This window comes from Sus scrofa, chromosome 6 (genome assembly GCF_054392235.1).
Source record: "Sus scrofa isolate SSC_HxYL_T2T_F1_AM1 chromosome 6, Sscrofa_HxYL_maternal_Yorkshire_Landrace_v2.0, whole genome shotgun sequence".
In the NCBI taxonomy this organism is placed as follows: Eukaryota; Metazoa; Chordata; class Mammalia; order Artiodactyla; family Suidae; genus Sus; species Sus scrofa.
The window spans coordinates 99,540,558-99,557,594 of NC_139388.1; the positions used below are offsets into that span (position 1 = coordinate 99,540,558).

Genomic DNA, 17,037 nt, shown 5'->3' on the forward strand with positions numbered 1-17,037 from the left:
GGAGCAGGACAGATGGATATATCATCTTGGTCAAGTTATTTAACCTTTTAAAAGTAAGTTCATCTCTGAAATGGAAATGATAGTACATTTCTTAGAGAATTGTTGGGATTAAAATGATATTTAAAGTGTTTAGCACATTGCTAGTGAACTAATTTCAATGTAGCTATTGCTTAGTAATTTTAGCTTGGGTTATTTGTGTGCCTTCGAAATGTGTCAGAGACTGTGATAGGAAGACAAAAGATAGTCCCACCACCCAAGAGGTTTAAATCTGATAAAGGAAAAGTTTACTAAATATGAATCAGAAGATCTTTATTCCCTTTTCTTCTCTCTTCCTTATTTCTTATGCATTTCTTTTCCTTGGACCAGATAAATTCTAGGAGGACCCTGACCCTCATAAGAGGAATCAACTGAGTGGAGCTGTCACAGGTTATCGGAGTGACTGGGAGCTTAGTCCAGGAGGGATCAAGTCAGCTGTGAGTTGTGTTATTAGTAAGTGGTAACAGGATTATTACCAGTTTGTAGGTGGAAGTGATGCCCAGTAGGGGGTAAGGAAGCTGTCAGGGAACTGAGGCAGGTCACAGGGCTTGTTTAAACTGAGTGGCCTGCTAGGTAAACTTGTGTTTATCTTTTTTTTTTTTTTTCCCCACATGCAGTCTTTTGGCCTGTTCTCTGGAAACTTGCTTTCCTGGGTGCTACCCCTCCCTCCCTGTCTTCAGGAACAGGATTGGAAGTAGCATTAGCCTGAAGAAGTTGTTCTATTTAGGGAGCTAGAGCAGAGGGCCAGTGATTAGGCCCTTATCTGCAGTGGGGCCTTTCTGAGTGGTGTGGGGACAGATCAGAGCGTCTGTCCTGACATCGACAGAGGCTTGGCTTTTTCTGTCCCCTGGTTGGTTGGGTCAGAATTGAGAAGAAGCACGGATGGGCCGGGCCATCTGAATGAAAAAGCCTTTCATTGTGTTCCTTCAACATTCCAGTGTCTGGTACAATTAGGCAAGACTCAGAAAACAAGTTGGACAAACAAGCAAGCAGACTTCCACCGAAGGATAAAGGGATTTCTGGCAAGCTGAGTTAAGTACATTGACCGCAGAGACAAAGTGGGAGGGTCTGGGAAGAGGTAAGGGACTTTGGGATGACATTCCTGGCTGGATGAGGAGAAAGAATGGAGCCACAAGCAAACAGTATTTTTGAAGCTGATGAAATCTGCTGTGCTTTATCCACCTAGTGGCTGGCTGGGGCTGTGCTGTAGGTGGAACCATTGGGAAGAGACTGATTTTTTGGGCAGCTGTAAGTTTTGGGACATGAAGCTCCCTTTGGAATCTGGGAATCCATTGGCAGCAGACAGTGTATGGCCTTGCTCTGTTTGTGGGGACTTCTCAGTCAATACTTGACAAAGACTTCAGTCTGAGGAGGGGCAAGCCTGAGGAGCAGGTCGTTGGGCAATGGATGCACTGTTCCTGACTTGGCAGTGAGCCATTTTACCTCACCAGCTCTCTTGCAACTGTCTCAGACTCACCAGTCACAAGCCTCTGCTCCGCAAGTGAAGGGTAACCCAGAGACCGGCTTCTACCTGCCCAGGCTTACGCACTTAATAACTCAGCTAGACTTTCGTATCCAAAGCGCCCGCCTCTCATGCTGCTGTTGGTCTGAAAATACTGAGTTGGTGCCACTTTTGAATAGGATGCTTTTTGCATGAAGACCTGGACCCAGTTTGGAAGTGCCCCAGGGAGGAGCTTCCTCTCTGACCTCAAGGGGAGGGAGGAGGTCAGTAGGAAGTGGTGGGTGGAGCCACTTCTCTACTTCTGCTGCCTCTGTGTTCGTTCATCACACGGCCCTTTGGCTGCCTGTCTCTGTTCACCTCGCAGCCTTTTTGTGAGGTGCTACAGGGGTGCACAAAGCTCCTAGCTGGAAGTTCTTTGGGACACCTTCCTTTTAGGCGGGGTCAGCAGACGCTGGGTGACATGTGGCCCCGCTACCAAGATGAGCACGAGTTCAACACCCACCTGATTTGCCGCATGTGCTGTATGGGTTAGTATGTGAAGTTTTTTTTCCTTGCCTGGGCCTGAGGATCCCAAATAGCCCTTGCTCTCACTGACTCATAGGAGCACATGGGCTCTGAAGCCTTGGAGGCGTTACAGCCTTTGGGCTTGTTAAACTGTGCAATGGGAGAGACCGAGTGCCTGACTTCCTGGGGAACTTCTTAAGCTTGTAATGACTGGCAGTTAAGAGCCTAAGCGTTGGGTGTGGAACTTTTTATAGAGACTGAATTCATGCTCAAGAGTCTGTCTGTATCAGGAAACCACTTTTAAATTATGTCACATAGTTCTGAAAGTCCGGGGCATATTTTTAGGAGAAGTCAGTTGGTTCTGGAGTCCACCTCTGTCTGAGCAGACAGGATTGTGGGAGGGGGGTAGGGTGGAGTCTTGGCCCAAGTTTCCTCTTTGGGGCTGATTGCTAATTCTCTTACATATACTATCTTTTGCCAGCCTCGAGGAGGGAAACGCTTGAAGGTGGTCTGGGGATGGGGACCTTAAAGAGAGGTGGAGGCTGGGAAAAGTCTTAATCAGCTTAGCTCTCTCTTGATAAAGGAGAGGAGTTCATTTAAATAATGTTCTGTGACCTTGAGCAAGTGGCCTAGCCTTTTTGGCCTTAGATTTCCTTGGCTTCCAAACTGTAGGGTGCACAGACTGATGTTAGAATGAAGCATCAGGTCATCAATCCTTGGTAAAATGAAGATAAGGAAAATGTAGCATGCCTTTCATAAAGCCAAACTTATTTAAAGAACTGTCATTTATTCTAAAATTGCTTTTCCTACTTTTTTGATGTTAAAATATCCATTATTTTATGAAAGAATTGTTGTCAGGTGGTAGTTTGTTTTTAGATGTCTTTATTTAGCAAAATAAAAAGCTAACGACTTTATGTTAGGCTTTCTAATTTATTTTGGAACAATGCACTCATTTGTGAAATCCAAGTTTAGGGACTACAGTGTTGATAATACTACTGATATCTTTTGGATTTGTAGTCTCAGTCCCCAAAGAGGCAGATTTTCACTGAAATTGAGATTCCTGGTTTGATCAAGAGTCTCAAGTGTCTCACCAAAGAAATCTCAGAAGGGGAGTAGCAGAGCCAGGGTTTGGATCCTGTCTCCTGACCGCTGGGCCAGGACTGCCACATAGTTGAGTGCTTCCTGACAAGCTAAGCTGGTACCATAGTAATGTTTGGGGGAGAAGGAGTGGTATGGTTAGTCAGTTATTGCCATGTAGTCTAGCTTTTTATCTTTCTGGTATCACTGAGATTTCCTCCCTGAGATCTAGAGAAAAATGCTTCTGCATCTAAAAATGCTTAGAGATAAAAGGGCCCCTTTTCTATAATCAACAGAAAAGTATAAGGAAGTCTAGAATCTTTATTGAAAGTTTTCAGACAAAAGCGTTTTTTAGCTCCTTGTATTCCATTTAATTCCTTGGAATTACCATGTGGCCTAATAGTGAAGAAAATGGACTTTGGTATCAACTGTCTGTGTGGGGCTCCTGCTCTGTCACTTAGCAGCTGCAAGAACTAGAAAATAGCTTGACTTTCTATGCCTCAGTTTCTTCATTTGTTAAAAGGAGATTAAAAAAGACCCTGGAGTTCCCGTCGTGGCGCAGTGGTTAACGAATCCGACTAGGAACCATGAGGTTGCGGGTTTGGTCCCTGCACTTGCTCAGTGGGTTTATGATCCGGCGTTGCCGTGAGCTGTGGTGTAGGTCGCAGACACGGCTCGGATCCCGTGTTGCTGTGGCTCTGGCGTAGGCCGGAGACTACAGCTCCGATTGGACCCCTAGCCTGGGAACCTCCATATGCTGCGGGAGCGGCCCAAGAAATAGCAGAAAGACAAAAAAAAAAAAAAAAAAAAAAAAAAAAAAAAGGCCCTAACTCATACAGTCATTAGGCTATTAAAGCACTTAGCCCAACCCTGGCTCCCCTTCTGATTTTGACATGGTTGGTTCACAGACTGATGTTTGAGAACCATTGATCTAGTCCAGACTCTTCGTTTAATAGGTGAAACTCAAGCTCTAAAAGGGGAGATGAGTATCTTATAATGAAAGAACCACAAAGCAGAGGCCAGGAAATCCAAGTTATAGACCTCATTCTGCCCCTGTGTAACCTTAACTAAATTCTTAAATCTGGGATTCAATTTCTTTCATCTTTAAGATGATTTTATTTATTTTTATTTTTTATTTTTTTGTCTTTTCTGGGGCTGCACCCATGGTACATGGAGGTTCCCAGGCTAGGGGTCTAATTGAGCCACAGCAACACGGGATCCGAGCTGCGTCTGCCACCTACACCACAGCTCATGGCAACACTGGATCCTTAACCCACTGAGTTAGGCCAGGGATCGAACCCGAAACCTCATGGTTCCTAGTCGGATTCGTTAACCACTGAGCCGTGACAAGAACTCCTAAGGTGATGTTTTGAGGATTGTTAACTTCTGTATCTCATTATATCTGTGGGGTATATAATTTCTTCTGGATGTAATACTCCATTAAACACTATAGAAGCTATTGTATTTTTCTCCCTCTTCCCTTCTCATAAGCCTCTCCCTCCATCTCTGTGGCTCTTTTCTTTTGCCACCAGGTTTACTCCTGGCTTATTTCTTTTCCTAACTTCTGTCGTGTATTCTTTGATTCCCAGTAATACAAAGAATTATCAGTAACAGAGTTCAGGTTTTCATAAGAAATAACATAAAATTTTAATTTTGTGCTGAAATCTCTCGAGTTCCCTAAATCTCTTATTATTTCCCTAAATCCTCAAGTCTTAGTCCTCATTGAGACATTCTAAGCCTTCAGCAACCTTTGGCGACAGATGCTTCTTATGAGTCCCTATTATAGTTCTAGTTTACCTCTTCCCTGCATTATATAGGACTATATTGTGTTGCCTTCTAGTAATTTCATGGGGACACTAGAATGTGGTGGTTAAAGTTCATGACAGACTTGGATTTGAATCTTAACTCTACTACTTATTAACCATGTGACTTCAGATGAATTATTATTATTTTTTTTGTCTTTTTCTCCTTTAAGGGCCACACCCATGGAGGTTCCCAGGCTAGGGGTCCATTGGGAGCCACAGCCGTCGGCCTACACCACAGCCCTAGCAACTTGGGTTCCTAGCTGTATCTGCGACCTACACCACAGCTCACGGCAATGCCAGATCCTTAACCCACTGAGCTAGGTCAGGAATTGAACCCGCATCCTCATGGATCCTAGTTGGTTTCATTAACCACTGAGCCACGAAGGGAACTCCCCATGGCATTTTCTTTGAGCTCACATTAAGGGGTGTGAAGTCTCTTGGGTCTATGTGTGACAAGAAGAATTTAGAAAAGTTGTTAACTCTAGAAGAGACATCCGAATGGAGATCTTGGCTCCCCACTGAAAAGCAGTCTTTTAATTGTCGCTTGAGAATATTTCTTAGTCTGACTTTGAAAATGCCATCATAAAGTATTCTTACAGATACAACCTTGGCACATAGTGGTCTCTCTCGTGTAATATACTTTATTAAATGAATGAGTGCTTACTGTTGTCCTAAATGTTGGATAGTTAATGAGATTTAAAAGATGGTTCTTGACTACAAAGAGCTAAAGTGCAGATAGAGAAATGTGATTTACATATAGAGATACCTAATAGTAGGTTTTATATGCTCAGGGCACCCAAACGCAGGCATCTGTAGGCATCTAGGGGTGGCATAACCAGAAAGATGTAAAGGGAGAAATGAGACTCCAGCTGGACCTTGAATGGAGGCTTTAAATTAGATATTCCAGGAGGGTAAATGGATGAACAAAGGCAAGAATGTGTGAGGTATGTTTGGAAACAGTGAGATCAGAATGCTTGCAGTTGAGTCATGCAGGGGAGAGTGAGTCTAAAGATACAGTTGGAAGAGTAGATAGACTGTAAATTCCTTCAGGTCAGAGGCCTTGTCTTATCTTTATCTCTTCCAGCCACCTAACACATAGTGAATAAAAACCAGACTTGAGGAGTTCCTGGCTCAGCTGTTAAGGAACCTGACTGGCATCCATGAGGACACAGGTTCAATCCCTGGTCTCTCTCAGTGGATTAAGGATCCGGTGTTGCCGTGAGCTGTGGTGTAGGTCGCAGACGTGGCTCGGATCCCGAGTTGCTGTGGCTGGTGGCTACAGCTCCGATTGGACCCCTAGCCTGGGAACCTCCATATGCCTTGAGTGTGGCCCTAAAAAGAGAGAAAGACAAAAAAAACCAAAAAACCAAAAAACCAAAAACCAACCCCCCCCCCCCCCAAACTAGACTTGAATTTCAGAGGGTTGTAGAGGACAGTGCAGACAAAGGCCTTGGGTTTGAGCCTCTGGTCTTCTGATAGACACTAGATGATTTTGAATAGAAGGGTGATATGAGCAAAGTGGTGATTTAGGAAGATTTGTTGAAATAGGTGGGCTCTTCTACCTCCCACAGCCTCAGTTATCAACTGTTAGCATCAAATCTATCCTTAATTCTGACTGCTCTTCTGAACTCTAGACCTAGGGTTCCAACTGTCTGCAAGAAAGTCCTGCTAAGAGCTCATTTTCTTCCCCCTTTACCCAGCCCACCTTCACCCAGTCTGTGCCTCTGGTGTTCCTTAGCTCAGGTACCACTCCTCCCAGTTACTGTGACTGGAAACTTTGAAATTATCTGGAACACTTTCTTTCCTTAACATCTAGTCAGTAGTTAAGAGCTATTGTTTCTTCCTCTATGTTGTCGTGGGGATCTGCCTGCCCTTTTATATTCCAGCTGCCTCTGCCCAATTGCTGCTCTTAGATTTCTTGGTCTGTCACAGTAGGCCTCTATCTTAGTGTCTTCTACCTTAGTGTGTCTCCTGCACTCTGGCCTTCAGTCCAGGGCCAATTAATCTTTCCAGAACGCCCTCTGGTTCAAAGAATTTCTTCTTTCTTTTTCTTTCTTTCTTTTTTTTTTTTAAGGGCTGCACCCAGGGCATATGGAGGTTTCTAGGCTAGGGGTCGAATCAGAGCTGTCGCTGCTGGCCTATACCACAGCCACAGCAACGCCAGATCCTTAACCCACCGAGCAAGGCCAGAGATCAAACCTGCATCCTCATGGATGCTCTTTTCTGCTGAGCCACAACAGGAACTCCTGGTTCAGAAAATTTCAGTGGTATCCTTTTGTCTACTGAATTAAAGTACATGCGCCTCATGCCGGCTCTCTGGAGTGATGTCATCTCAGGCGACCTTGCCTGCCTTCCTTTCTCATTGCATTGCTAACTGTACGCTGTGCGTAGTCACACCATTGCCTCAACACATCCTGTGTCCACAGCACTGCACATGCTTGTTCTTCACTTTGGAATTCCTTAACCTCTTTTGGGGCTGTCAAAATCATATTTCTCATCGAAGGTTTAGTTCAAATACCACACCTTTTGTGAACTCTTCTATTCCTCTGTCAGAATTAACTAACTTTGTTTATCAGCATGATTTTGTATAGCTTGTATCTGGTTTGTTATTTGCTTGGTGTTACTGTTAGTTGCTTACATACTGGTCTCTGCCACTGGATTGTAAATTTCATGCGGTCAGGGAACCAGACCTATTCCCACTCTCCACATATTTAGTTCCCTTTTCTGTCAGCTCAGGTCTCTCATTTTAAGACTTCTGGATGGTTGGTGCTTCTTGAATTACTTGTCACTTTTCTGTGGGCCTCAGGGAAACAAGCAGAGGCTCTTTGCTCATTTGCTTTTTTAATGATTGATGATGCACTGGGACTGTGTTGTCAGCTATGTTGGGTCAGAATACCGAACTTGTGCCTCAAATACAGGCTTTCGTTCCAACGCTAGGCCTAGTCTCAAGTTGCTCCCAGAAGAGTAGGACAGACAGACCAGCAAACTATGATACCTTGTAATAAGCGCAAGAGGGAGATCACCTCAACCAGTGTGTGTAAGGGATGGAGGAGGTGAGAGTGAAGTTGAATGCTGAAGAATGAGCAGTCAGGGAAGGGAGGAGCTACATTCCACACAGAACAGCAAATGCAAAGTATGAGACACATGCCTCACTGGGGCAAAACTGTACATTCAGCAAGTCTGGAAGTTAGAAGAGTGGCCACATCATAAGGGGTCTTAGATACCAAGCTAAAAAGTTTAAATGTTATCCTGAGTGGAGGCATCAAGCTTTGGAAATCCAGTTGACTTCAGCTTACCTTGTGATCTTGGGCAAGTTACTTAGCTTCTCTGGGCTTTATCTTTCCAGTAAAATAATGTCTCAGGTTGTTTAGCATTGGAACCAAATATGTAAAGTACTTGGCATATAAATAGATGCTTGGTAAGTATTAACTGTTAACACTTATTAGGAAAATAAGGAGTCACTGAAGGGTTTTAATGTGGACAGTAACAAGATCATTCTGTTTTTTTGTTTTGTTTTGTTTTTTGTTTTTTTTTGGTCTTTTTAGGGCTGCACCAGTGGCACATGGAGGTTCCCAGGTTAGGGGTCCACTTGGAGGTATAGCTGCCAGCCTACACCACAGCTCACAGCAACACCGGATCCTTAACCCACTGAGCAAGGCCAGGGATCAAACCTGTATCCTTATGGATGCTAGTCAGATTTGTTTCCGCTGTGCCACAAGGGGAATTCCAACAAGATCATTCTTGTCAGAAAGATTGCTGTCAGCCTTGAGGAGGATGCTCTTGGTCAGTTTGGGTTTCTGTAACAAAACCGTAGACTGAGGGGCTTAAACAATGGACATTGATTTCTCAGTTCTGGAGGTGGGGAAGTCCACAGTCAAGGCCCTACAGATTTGGTGTCTTATGAGGACCCTCTTCCTGGTTCATAGACAGCTAGCTGTCTTCTCACTGCACCCTCACATGGTGGCATAAGAGCTAGAGAGCTCTCTGGGGTCCCTTTGTGGGGACACTAATTCCATTTATGAGAGCTCCACCCTCATGACTTAGTCTCCTCCCAAAGTCTCACCTCCTAATTCTGTCACATTGGGTGGTAGACTTTCAACATATGAATTTTAGGGGGACACTAACATTCAGATCATAATGGGTGGACTATAGCTGGGAAAAATATTATAAGCAGGGAAGGAGACAAGAAGAGTTTGTTTTTAGACAAGTTGAGTTTGAAATGAGCATGAGATTTTTAGAAGTCAATTGGACATGTGAGAGTGATATTTAGGATAAAAGCCTGAGCTGAAGATAAGGATTTGGGAATTGTCATGTAGAGAGGTTACAGTTGAAACCATGGAAGTAGATTAAATGATTCTGGGAGAACATAGAGATCAGCTATTAATAACTTTTTTTGGAAAATCTATAGTTTTTTTTTCATCCCATGATGTTTATAACCCCAAAAAATTTTGCATGCAACTTTAGGTGGCTTATGAAACCCCAATTTAGGGCCATGGATATCATAAAATACAAATGAAAGGCAGGAAGGCTAAGGATGAGTGACATTTACATGGTGAGCAGAAGGGAAGGAACAATCAAAGGGAAAGGAGGAAAACCAGGGTAGAATGGAGTCGCAGATTCAAGAGGGAGAGTGGGTTTAAAAGATAAAGGAGTGCTTCAGCAGTGTCTTCTGGGTCGGCAGTTAGGTGATTGTGGGGAGGGCAGTTGCAGTGAGTTTGTAGGGCTGGAAGCCAGGTCTCATGGAGGAACCGGAGGTGAGGAAGTGGAGCAGGGAGCACTGGCATCACACTTGTTCAGGAAGCCAAGTGGAAAAGAGAGGGAGTAAAGATATGCAAGCTGGGGGTGATTGTTGGGTGAAGCTTCTCAAGGAGAAGGGAAGAAATGGGATCCATATTTCTGGTGGAAGAACTTGCCTAGGTTACAGGAAGGGACATCTCTGCTAGTCAGACTGAAGATAAGGAAGGTAGACATTGGTAACTTGGTGACCAGTAGTTGTGTTTTTTGTTTTTCGTATGTTTGTTTTCTGTTTTTTTTGGCTGCACCTGCAGCATGTGGAAGTTCCCAGGCTAGGGGTTGAATTGAAGCTGCAGGTGCTGGCCTAGACCACAGCCATGAAATCTGAGCCACATCTGTGACCTACACCACAACGTGTGGCAATGCTGGATCCTTAGCCCACTGAGTGAGGCCAGGGATTGAACCCACGTCCTTACGGACACTATGTCAGGTTCTTAACGTACTGAGCCACAACAGGAACTCCCCAGTAATCGTCTTAATAAAGTTGAAAACAAGTATTAAATCCTTCTAATTAAGCAACCCTCATATGATTAATTGATGCCTCAATATGTTCTGGCTAAGAATTTCCCTTTGAGCTGTTGGGTTCTTTGTTGTCAGTTCATAGCCTTTAGTGGGGCTGAGTTTATAAGAAGCATCTAAAAGAATATCACCTTTCCTGTGATTGTTTTCTTCTCACATAAGGGTACCTTCTTAAAATTCTACCTTCCAGCTTAGGTAGAACAGTCTTTGCTGGTCCTGGAATTAAATTTACGTGTAGAGAATCATACCTAAAACTTAAACTTTCAGCGTCTGAGCTGTTTGGAGTCTCCTGGTCCGCGTAATGAAGTTCCTCTTCGTCTTCCCTAATGAGTTTCCATGCTAAAGCATTAACGTCTTAAATCCAGACACTGCAGTGTTCTCTCATCCTAATGCTTAAGTCAGGAGGGAATGTTCATGTAATTGATTGGCCTGTAATGCAGGATCCTAAAAAAACCCATAAAATTGCTTAACCATGTTGTCTAGCAGAGACTGGGATATTCTTAGATGTTCTTAACAAATAGGGTAAAATAAGAGTGGCGTGATTGAAGGTTGAGAATGATGAGGAGGTATGAAAGACGGATAAAAATGACAGCTAAAGGTATGTTTGGAGAAGGATTGAGGCCCAGAGAGTGGCGTGGTGGTGGCTGGACATGAATTGGAGATGAAGGTCAGGACGAAGCCGGTGCAGGGGCCTTGTCAGTGTAGATGTTGAAGTGATTTGAGGGTGATGTCAGAGGACACCCGTGGAGATAGTAAGTGCAAACCAAGTTGTCGGGGGAGGTTAGGTAGGTTTGCCACAGGGAGGGGGGTGGGAGGCAAGAAGGATTTGAACAAGATGGTTTAGGGGAGGGCATGGACTTTGAATAAATAGAAAAGGAGGGCGACTGATGGCTCAGTGGTCTGGAGGTGCTGGTGGTGGAAAGTGAGTCCTCCGCAGGTCAGGCCTCTGGTGCAGTCGTCCGTCGAGTGTTGACAGTAATGTTTCTGTTAAAGTGGTGAAAAGAATTGAGAATGAGGGAGAGTCTGGGGCTCTGTCAGACTTGGGAGAAGGAAGGGAGGGAGACATGTGCAGGGGGGCAAAGGGGGTGGCTTTGGCTCTGGAGGCTGGGGAGGAAGCTGGATGAGGGAGGCGAGCATTGACCAAGGGGACTGGTGTGTGGAGGGTGAGATTTACCCACTGCACAGTGGGTGGCCTGAATGTCAAGGCCACACCACCCTTCTGCTGGTGGTTTTCACATGGAGTTTGTTTTCATATGGCTTTTTGGAGCTTGCTTGGTTTGGGGGGTAGGGGGTGGAGCAAGGAATTACTGTGCCCCCCAGAGGATTGTGATGCAGCGGGGACTTGGCCATGACATGATTCTTTCTAAGGTGTGAAGTGACAGCATGGTCAGAACAGAAAAAGTTCAGACAGGTCCCAACAACAAGATGCTGTCTCTACTGCCCTGGAGAAGCTGGGTGTGGGCAAGGCAGTGGCAGGCTAACTTGTTGCTGGGTCGAGCTGAATCAGTGCCTTCTCCTTGTTTCCTCACAGATGAACGGGACCGCGTGCAGAAGAAGACGTTCACCAAGTGGGTCAACAAGCACCTGATGAAGGTAGGACCCCTTCGTGGATGCCCCCTGCCCCTCCAGCTGCTCCTGGTCCAGATCTCTCCATCCCTTCTCTCAGACAGTTCAGACTTCTGGCCACATGCTCCTGTTGATAGAAATACACACCACTTTTCGTTGTTAATATGTAGCATAGTCCTAATAGTGTGGAAACTTTCACTGACCAGTTTCTTGGTGAGGACAGTAACCTCTGCCACTACCTAAGGAGCTAGAGGTTGAGGATATCTGGGGCGATTCCTGGGATTCCAAGGACACTTTGCAACAAACTTAACATATTATTTTATAAGCCTCTTTCTTTTTAAATTTCTTAATCTTTTTACTGTGTAAAAGATGGGGCAGAGGGGGAGTTCCCCTTGTGGCTCAGTGGTTAACGAATCCGACTAGGAACCATGAGGTTGTGGGTTCGATCTCCGGCCTTGCTCAGTGGGTTAAGGATCCAGCGTTGCTGTGAGCTGTGGTGTAGGTTGCAGACGTGGCTCGGATCCCGCGTTGCTGTGGCTCTGGCATAGGCCGGTGACTACAGCTCCGATTCGACCTCTAGCCTGGGAACCTCCATGTGCTGCAGGAGTGGCCCAAGAAATGGCAAAAAGACAAAAAAAAAAAAAAAAAAAGATGGGGCAGAGGGGATTTTGACCTCTCTCTCTTAAAGTACATCATAAATCTTGAATGAGCAGTTTAATGATTTTTTTTAATATGTATACACACGTGTAACCCCCATATAGTTTAAAATACAGAGCACTTCCAGAATGGCTAGGGTTGTAGGAAGATCTTACTGTTATTTTTAAATAGAGGAAAACCCAAGGCAGAGGCATATTAAAACTCACCTAGGGAGTTCCGTCATGGTTCAGGTCAGCAGTTACAACTCCAATTCGACCCCTAGCCTGGGGACCTCCATGCCATGGGTTCAGCCCTAAAAAGACCAAAACAACAACAGCAACAACAACAAACTCACCTAAGGATAAACAGTGTGACTAATGTGGCAGGCAGATTTGAAAACTAAGTTTTTAAGTTACAGTTGTGAGTTATGGTAATTACTGCTCTGGGAAATGTCACCAGTGACCCCTTAATTGCTGTATCCAGTAGCCGAGTTTTATCTTCCTGCCATTTGATTTCTCTGTGTGGCCTTTTTTTTTTTTTTTTTTGTCCAAGTCTGTACCAATGGCACATGGAGGTTCCTAGGCTAGGGGTCTAATCGGAACTGTAGCCACCGGCACAGCCACAGCAACGCAGGATCTGAGCCACATCTGCAACCTACACCACAGCCCACAGCAACACCGGATCCTTAACCCACTGAGCAATGCCAGGGATCAAACCTGCATCCTCATGGCTCCTAGTTGGGTTCGTTAACCACTGAGCCATGAAAGGAACTCCTTTCTTGCCTCTTTCATTGGCTTTTCTTCTTCTGAATGAGTCCTCCAGGTTGACGTTCTTCAGATCCTAACCTTGGCCACTCTCTTGTTTCGCTCTGTATTCCTTGGCAGCCTCATCTGTGTGAGCCACAGGGATCATTTGGTTGTATAGAATGCAAGGAAGCACAAGTAGAAGAGGCTACAGGGTGACCTCCAGAATCTGGTGTCTGGCTGTGACTGAGCTTTATGAAAACTAAACTTTATAGGGCAGCTACTCTTGCTGTCTCTCTTTATGAGGCCTTGTATTTCTTCATTTTTGTTTCTTTCTATAAGTCTCCTACATTCGCTTCTCTTCATTTCTCCCACTGCTTGTGTATGAGCCCTGGCAGCTCTCCATCAAATGGTGGTTTAAATTCCTGCAGCTTCTTGATTCTAAAGACACAAACACACAGTCTGGTTGGCTGGATTTTTCTCCTCCTCCATGGGTCAGGTGTCTGTCTCTGTGGTTCAGTAAACTGCAGTTGGGGAGATGGTTACAAAAATCAGACTTGGCTCCTTAGGGCCATTTGTTTAAGTGCAGGTAAGGGTGATTTTCAAGCTACAAACTATAGATAAGGCAGTAACGAGGGAGCCTTTTCCTGCATTGTTTCCTAAGCCAAGGACTTGTATCCATGTGTCATCTGCGTGTTACTAGACATAGTCTATATTCAGCACATCCCAGATTGCTAAATATTTGTGCTTGTGTACCCAGCTGTCCTCGTTAGGAACCTGGCATCATCCTGTATTTAGTCCTGCCCCTGTCACCAATTCTAGCCAGTCACTTCCAACTCAGAGAGATGCTTGCATCTGACTTCTTTTCTCCATCCCCATAACCTTTGCTCTGGTCCAGGGCCTCTTCTCTTGACCTGGCCGCTATAATAGTGTCCTAATAGAGTTTTCTGTAAGAACAAGTGTAATGATAATTGTAGTGGGGTTTTTTTTTGTTTTGTTTTTTTGTTTGTTTGTTTTTTGCCATTTCTTGGGCCGCTTCCTGAGGCATATGGAGGTTCCCAGGCTAGAGGTCCAGTGGGATCTAGCTGCCGACCTACGCCGGAGCCACAGCAGTGCAGGATCCAACCATACCACAGCTCATGGCAACGCCGGATATTTAACCCACTGAGCAAGGCCAGGGATCGAACGCACAACCTCATGGTTCCTAGTCGGATTCATTAACCACTGAGCCACAATGGGAACTCCAGTTGTAGTGGTCTTTTGAGTGCTTACAGTAAATCAGACTTTCTGTACTCAGTTCTTTATGTGGTTCATCTCATTTAATTCTTCAGTGATGTTATGCTAGAGATTCTATTAATAATCCCAGTTTATCAATGAGGTTTAGAGAGGTTAGATAACCTGCTCAAGGTCACACCACTAGAAGGAGGTAGAGCTGAAATACTAGAACTCAGGGAACCTAAAGCCTAGCGCTTGTGCTTTTAACCTCTGCAGCTCTGCCTCTGGTCTACTTCCCCTTCCAGGCTTATAGTGTCTAGTTCCCCACACACCTTAAGCTCCTGCTCAGCTGTTTGTCATGCTCTTTTATGACCCCATATCTTTGCCTATGGGGCTCCCTCTGTGTGGATTACCTCCTCAGCTCTGTTTTGCTTGAACAACTTCTCTTCAATAAATATTTTCCTGTGGCTCCCTCATGGAATTGACTGCCCTTTCCTCTGTGCCCTCCTGGGAGTCCTTATGTGTGTCTGTCCTAGCACTTTCAGCATTTGTCTTTCTGCAAGATTACAACTTGAAGGATTGATGTTATATCTGATTTTTTTAGTTAGGACAAAGAAGCAAGGGGGAGAGACAGGAAGACAGAAGTGCTATTTTCCTGTAATTTCTTGAGCATTTACCAGTCGCCTCTAGTTTGGTGATACCTAGCTTTGCCAGGATGCAGAGCCCTTCATGACCTGTTTCCAACCAGGCACTGTCCACAGTGTCGCCTGTGCTATAGCCACATGAAACAACTCTCTGCTTCCTACACACTCTGTACTTTCGCACCTCCTTGCTCATTCATTTCTCTCTCCCTTAAATGCACATCAGGCCTCCTCTGCCCTGGGCATCACCACTTACTTTTCAGGGCCCAGGTCCAATAGCCCCTCACTGAGACTCTGACCTCCCTCCCTTGGACTAAATTATTGCAACTCCATCTTCATTCTACACCACTGTGGTAGTGTTCACATATTGCTGTTCTCTGGCGGTGCTCACTGGGGGCCAGGGCTTGTGTTGCTGTCTCTACCACGTACTGCATCAGGAACGTGAGGGGTGTCCAGTAAGGGTTTGTTACCTTGAGTAAATTATATCTCAGTAATCTTTTTAGCTTACAAAGTGCATTCTCCTCTGACTTGATCCTTACAGTCACCCAGAAGGAGGTAAGTGTGTTTTTATCCTTTCAATTTTAACACCTAAAGAAAGTGAGAATTAGAAGGATGAAGTGACTTTCCTAAGAACACACAGCTAGCAAAGGATAGAGCTAAGGACCAATCATGAGTCTTCCGACCAAAATTAAGTAATTAAGTAAGTTGTTTCTCTTAAACATGCCCTACTTTGCTCTGCTTTCATACCTCATCTCTTAACAATTAGAAGAACTGAATTTATCCTGCCTCCAGCTTGTTCCCCTAAATTTTGTAGTTGAATGCAAATGCTCTGGCTCTGTGCTCTTCATTTGTAGCTGATGTTGCCTGTTGGACCTCTGCCTCAGTGCTGTGTGATGACAGGAGGCCCAGGGAGGGAGAAACTAGACGAACACTTCATAGCATTGTTAGAAACTGGAAGCCAGCCAGAGCTTTACTTAAATCCCTGGCAATTTTTCATCTCTTCTCTGGCCCTAGCCTTACAGTTCCAGTGGCATTTTGTCATCTTGGAATATTTCACAGAGATATGTGCCCACCACAATCATTGCTCCATGCTGGAATTCTTTGAACTTTGGGCTGAGAATTAGGGATCAAGATCTGTTCTGTGTAACTCAAGCATCCTTTGCTTTGCCCCCCAAGTACACATGTGCCACACTAATGTTGCCATTAGCAAGTAGATGATGTTAGGTCAAAACAACCAAGCCTCTCAAGTTCTAGATTTAGTTGACATAGAATATCTTGGATCTCCAAATGTCTCTTTAGGAAACAGTTTGCTCTAGAATAAGCAAATTATTTCCTCTTTATTAGTTGAGAACACTCTTTATCCAGTCTTTAAAAAGATTTTTAAAAGTAAGCATCTGAAATATATAAATAACCTAATTTTTAGAACACAAGTCCTACAAACCGAAGAGTTCTCCTCATATGCCTAAACCATCAAAAAGTAAAATCTGTGGGAATTGTGACTCAGTGGTAATGAACCCAACTAGTATTCATGAGGATGTGGATTTGATCCCTGACCCTGCTCAGTGGATTAAGGATCCAGTGTTGCCATGAGCTGTGGTGTAGGTTGCAGACATGGCTTGGATCCTGAGTTGCTGTAGCTGTGGTATAGCCAGTAGCTGCAGCTTTGATTCTACCCCTAGCCTGGGAACTTCCATATGCCTTAGGGGTGGCCCTAAAAAGCAAAAAAAGAAAAAAAAATCTAGAGTTTTAAGTGAGGTTTTATTTACATTTTCCTTGCCGTACCTCTAGGTATTGGTAGCTGATAAAAGTGTATTCCCCTCCCCCAAAGAGAACTTCAGAAAAACGGAGAGGATGAGATAGAACCTAGAGCATGAGCTTCTGAGAAGGAAGAGAAATGCTTTCTCTGGTCGGTTCCTATTGATGGTGGAGGTTAGTGCGTAGAGAGGAAAGTATTTAACAGATGGAATAATTCTTTCCATTTTTATTCATGTATACAATGTAGAAGCCACTGGCCTTCTCCTAATGAAGAATCCCGAGGA

The 17,037-nt window shown here is 44.5% G+C and overlaps 1 protein-coding gene across 29 annotated transcripts in view; it reads left to right on the plus strand.

The window, feature by feature from the left end:
* MACF1 (microtubule actin crosslinking factor 1) overlaps positions 1-17,037 on the plus strand; it is a 357,817-nt gene that overhangs the window by 119,252 nt on the left and 221,528 nt on the right. For 28 of the 29 annotated variants that reach the window (XM_084963963.1, XM_084963980.1, XM_084963966.1 and 25 more), the window contains one exon: positions 11,729-11,790. In XM_084963963.1, the coding sequence (XP_084820089.1) occupies positions 11,729-11,790 (62 nt within the window). Of the gene's footprint in view, positions 1-1,823; positions 2,026-11,728; positions 11,791-17,037 lie in introns of those variants that run through there. The other variant, XM_084963991.1, reaches the window with a different exon arrangement.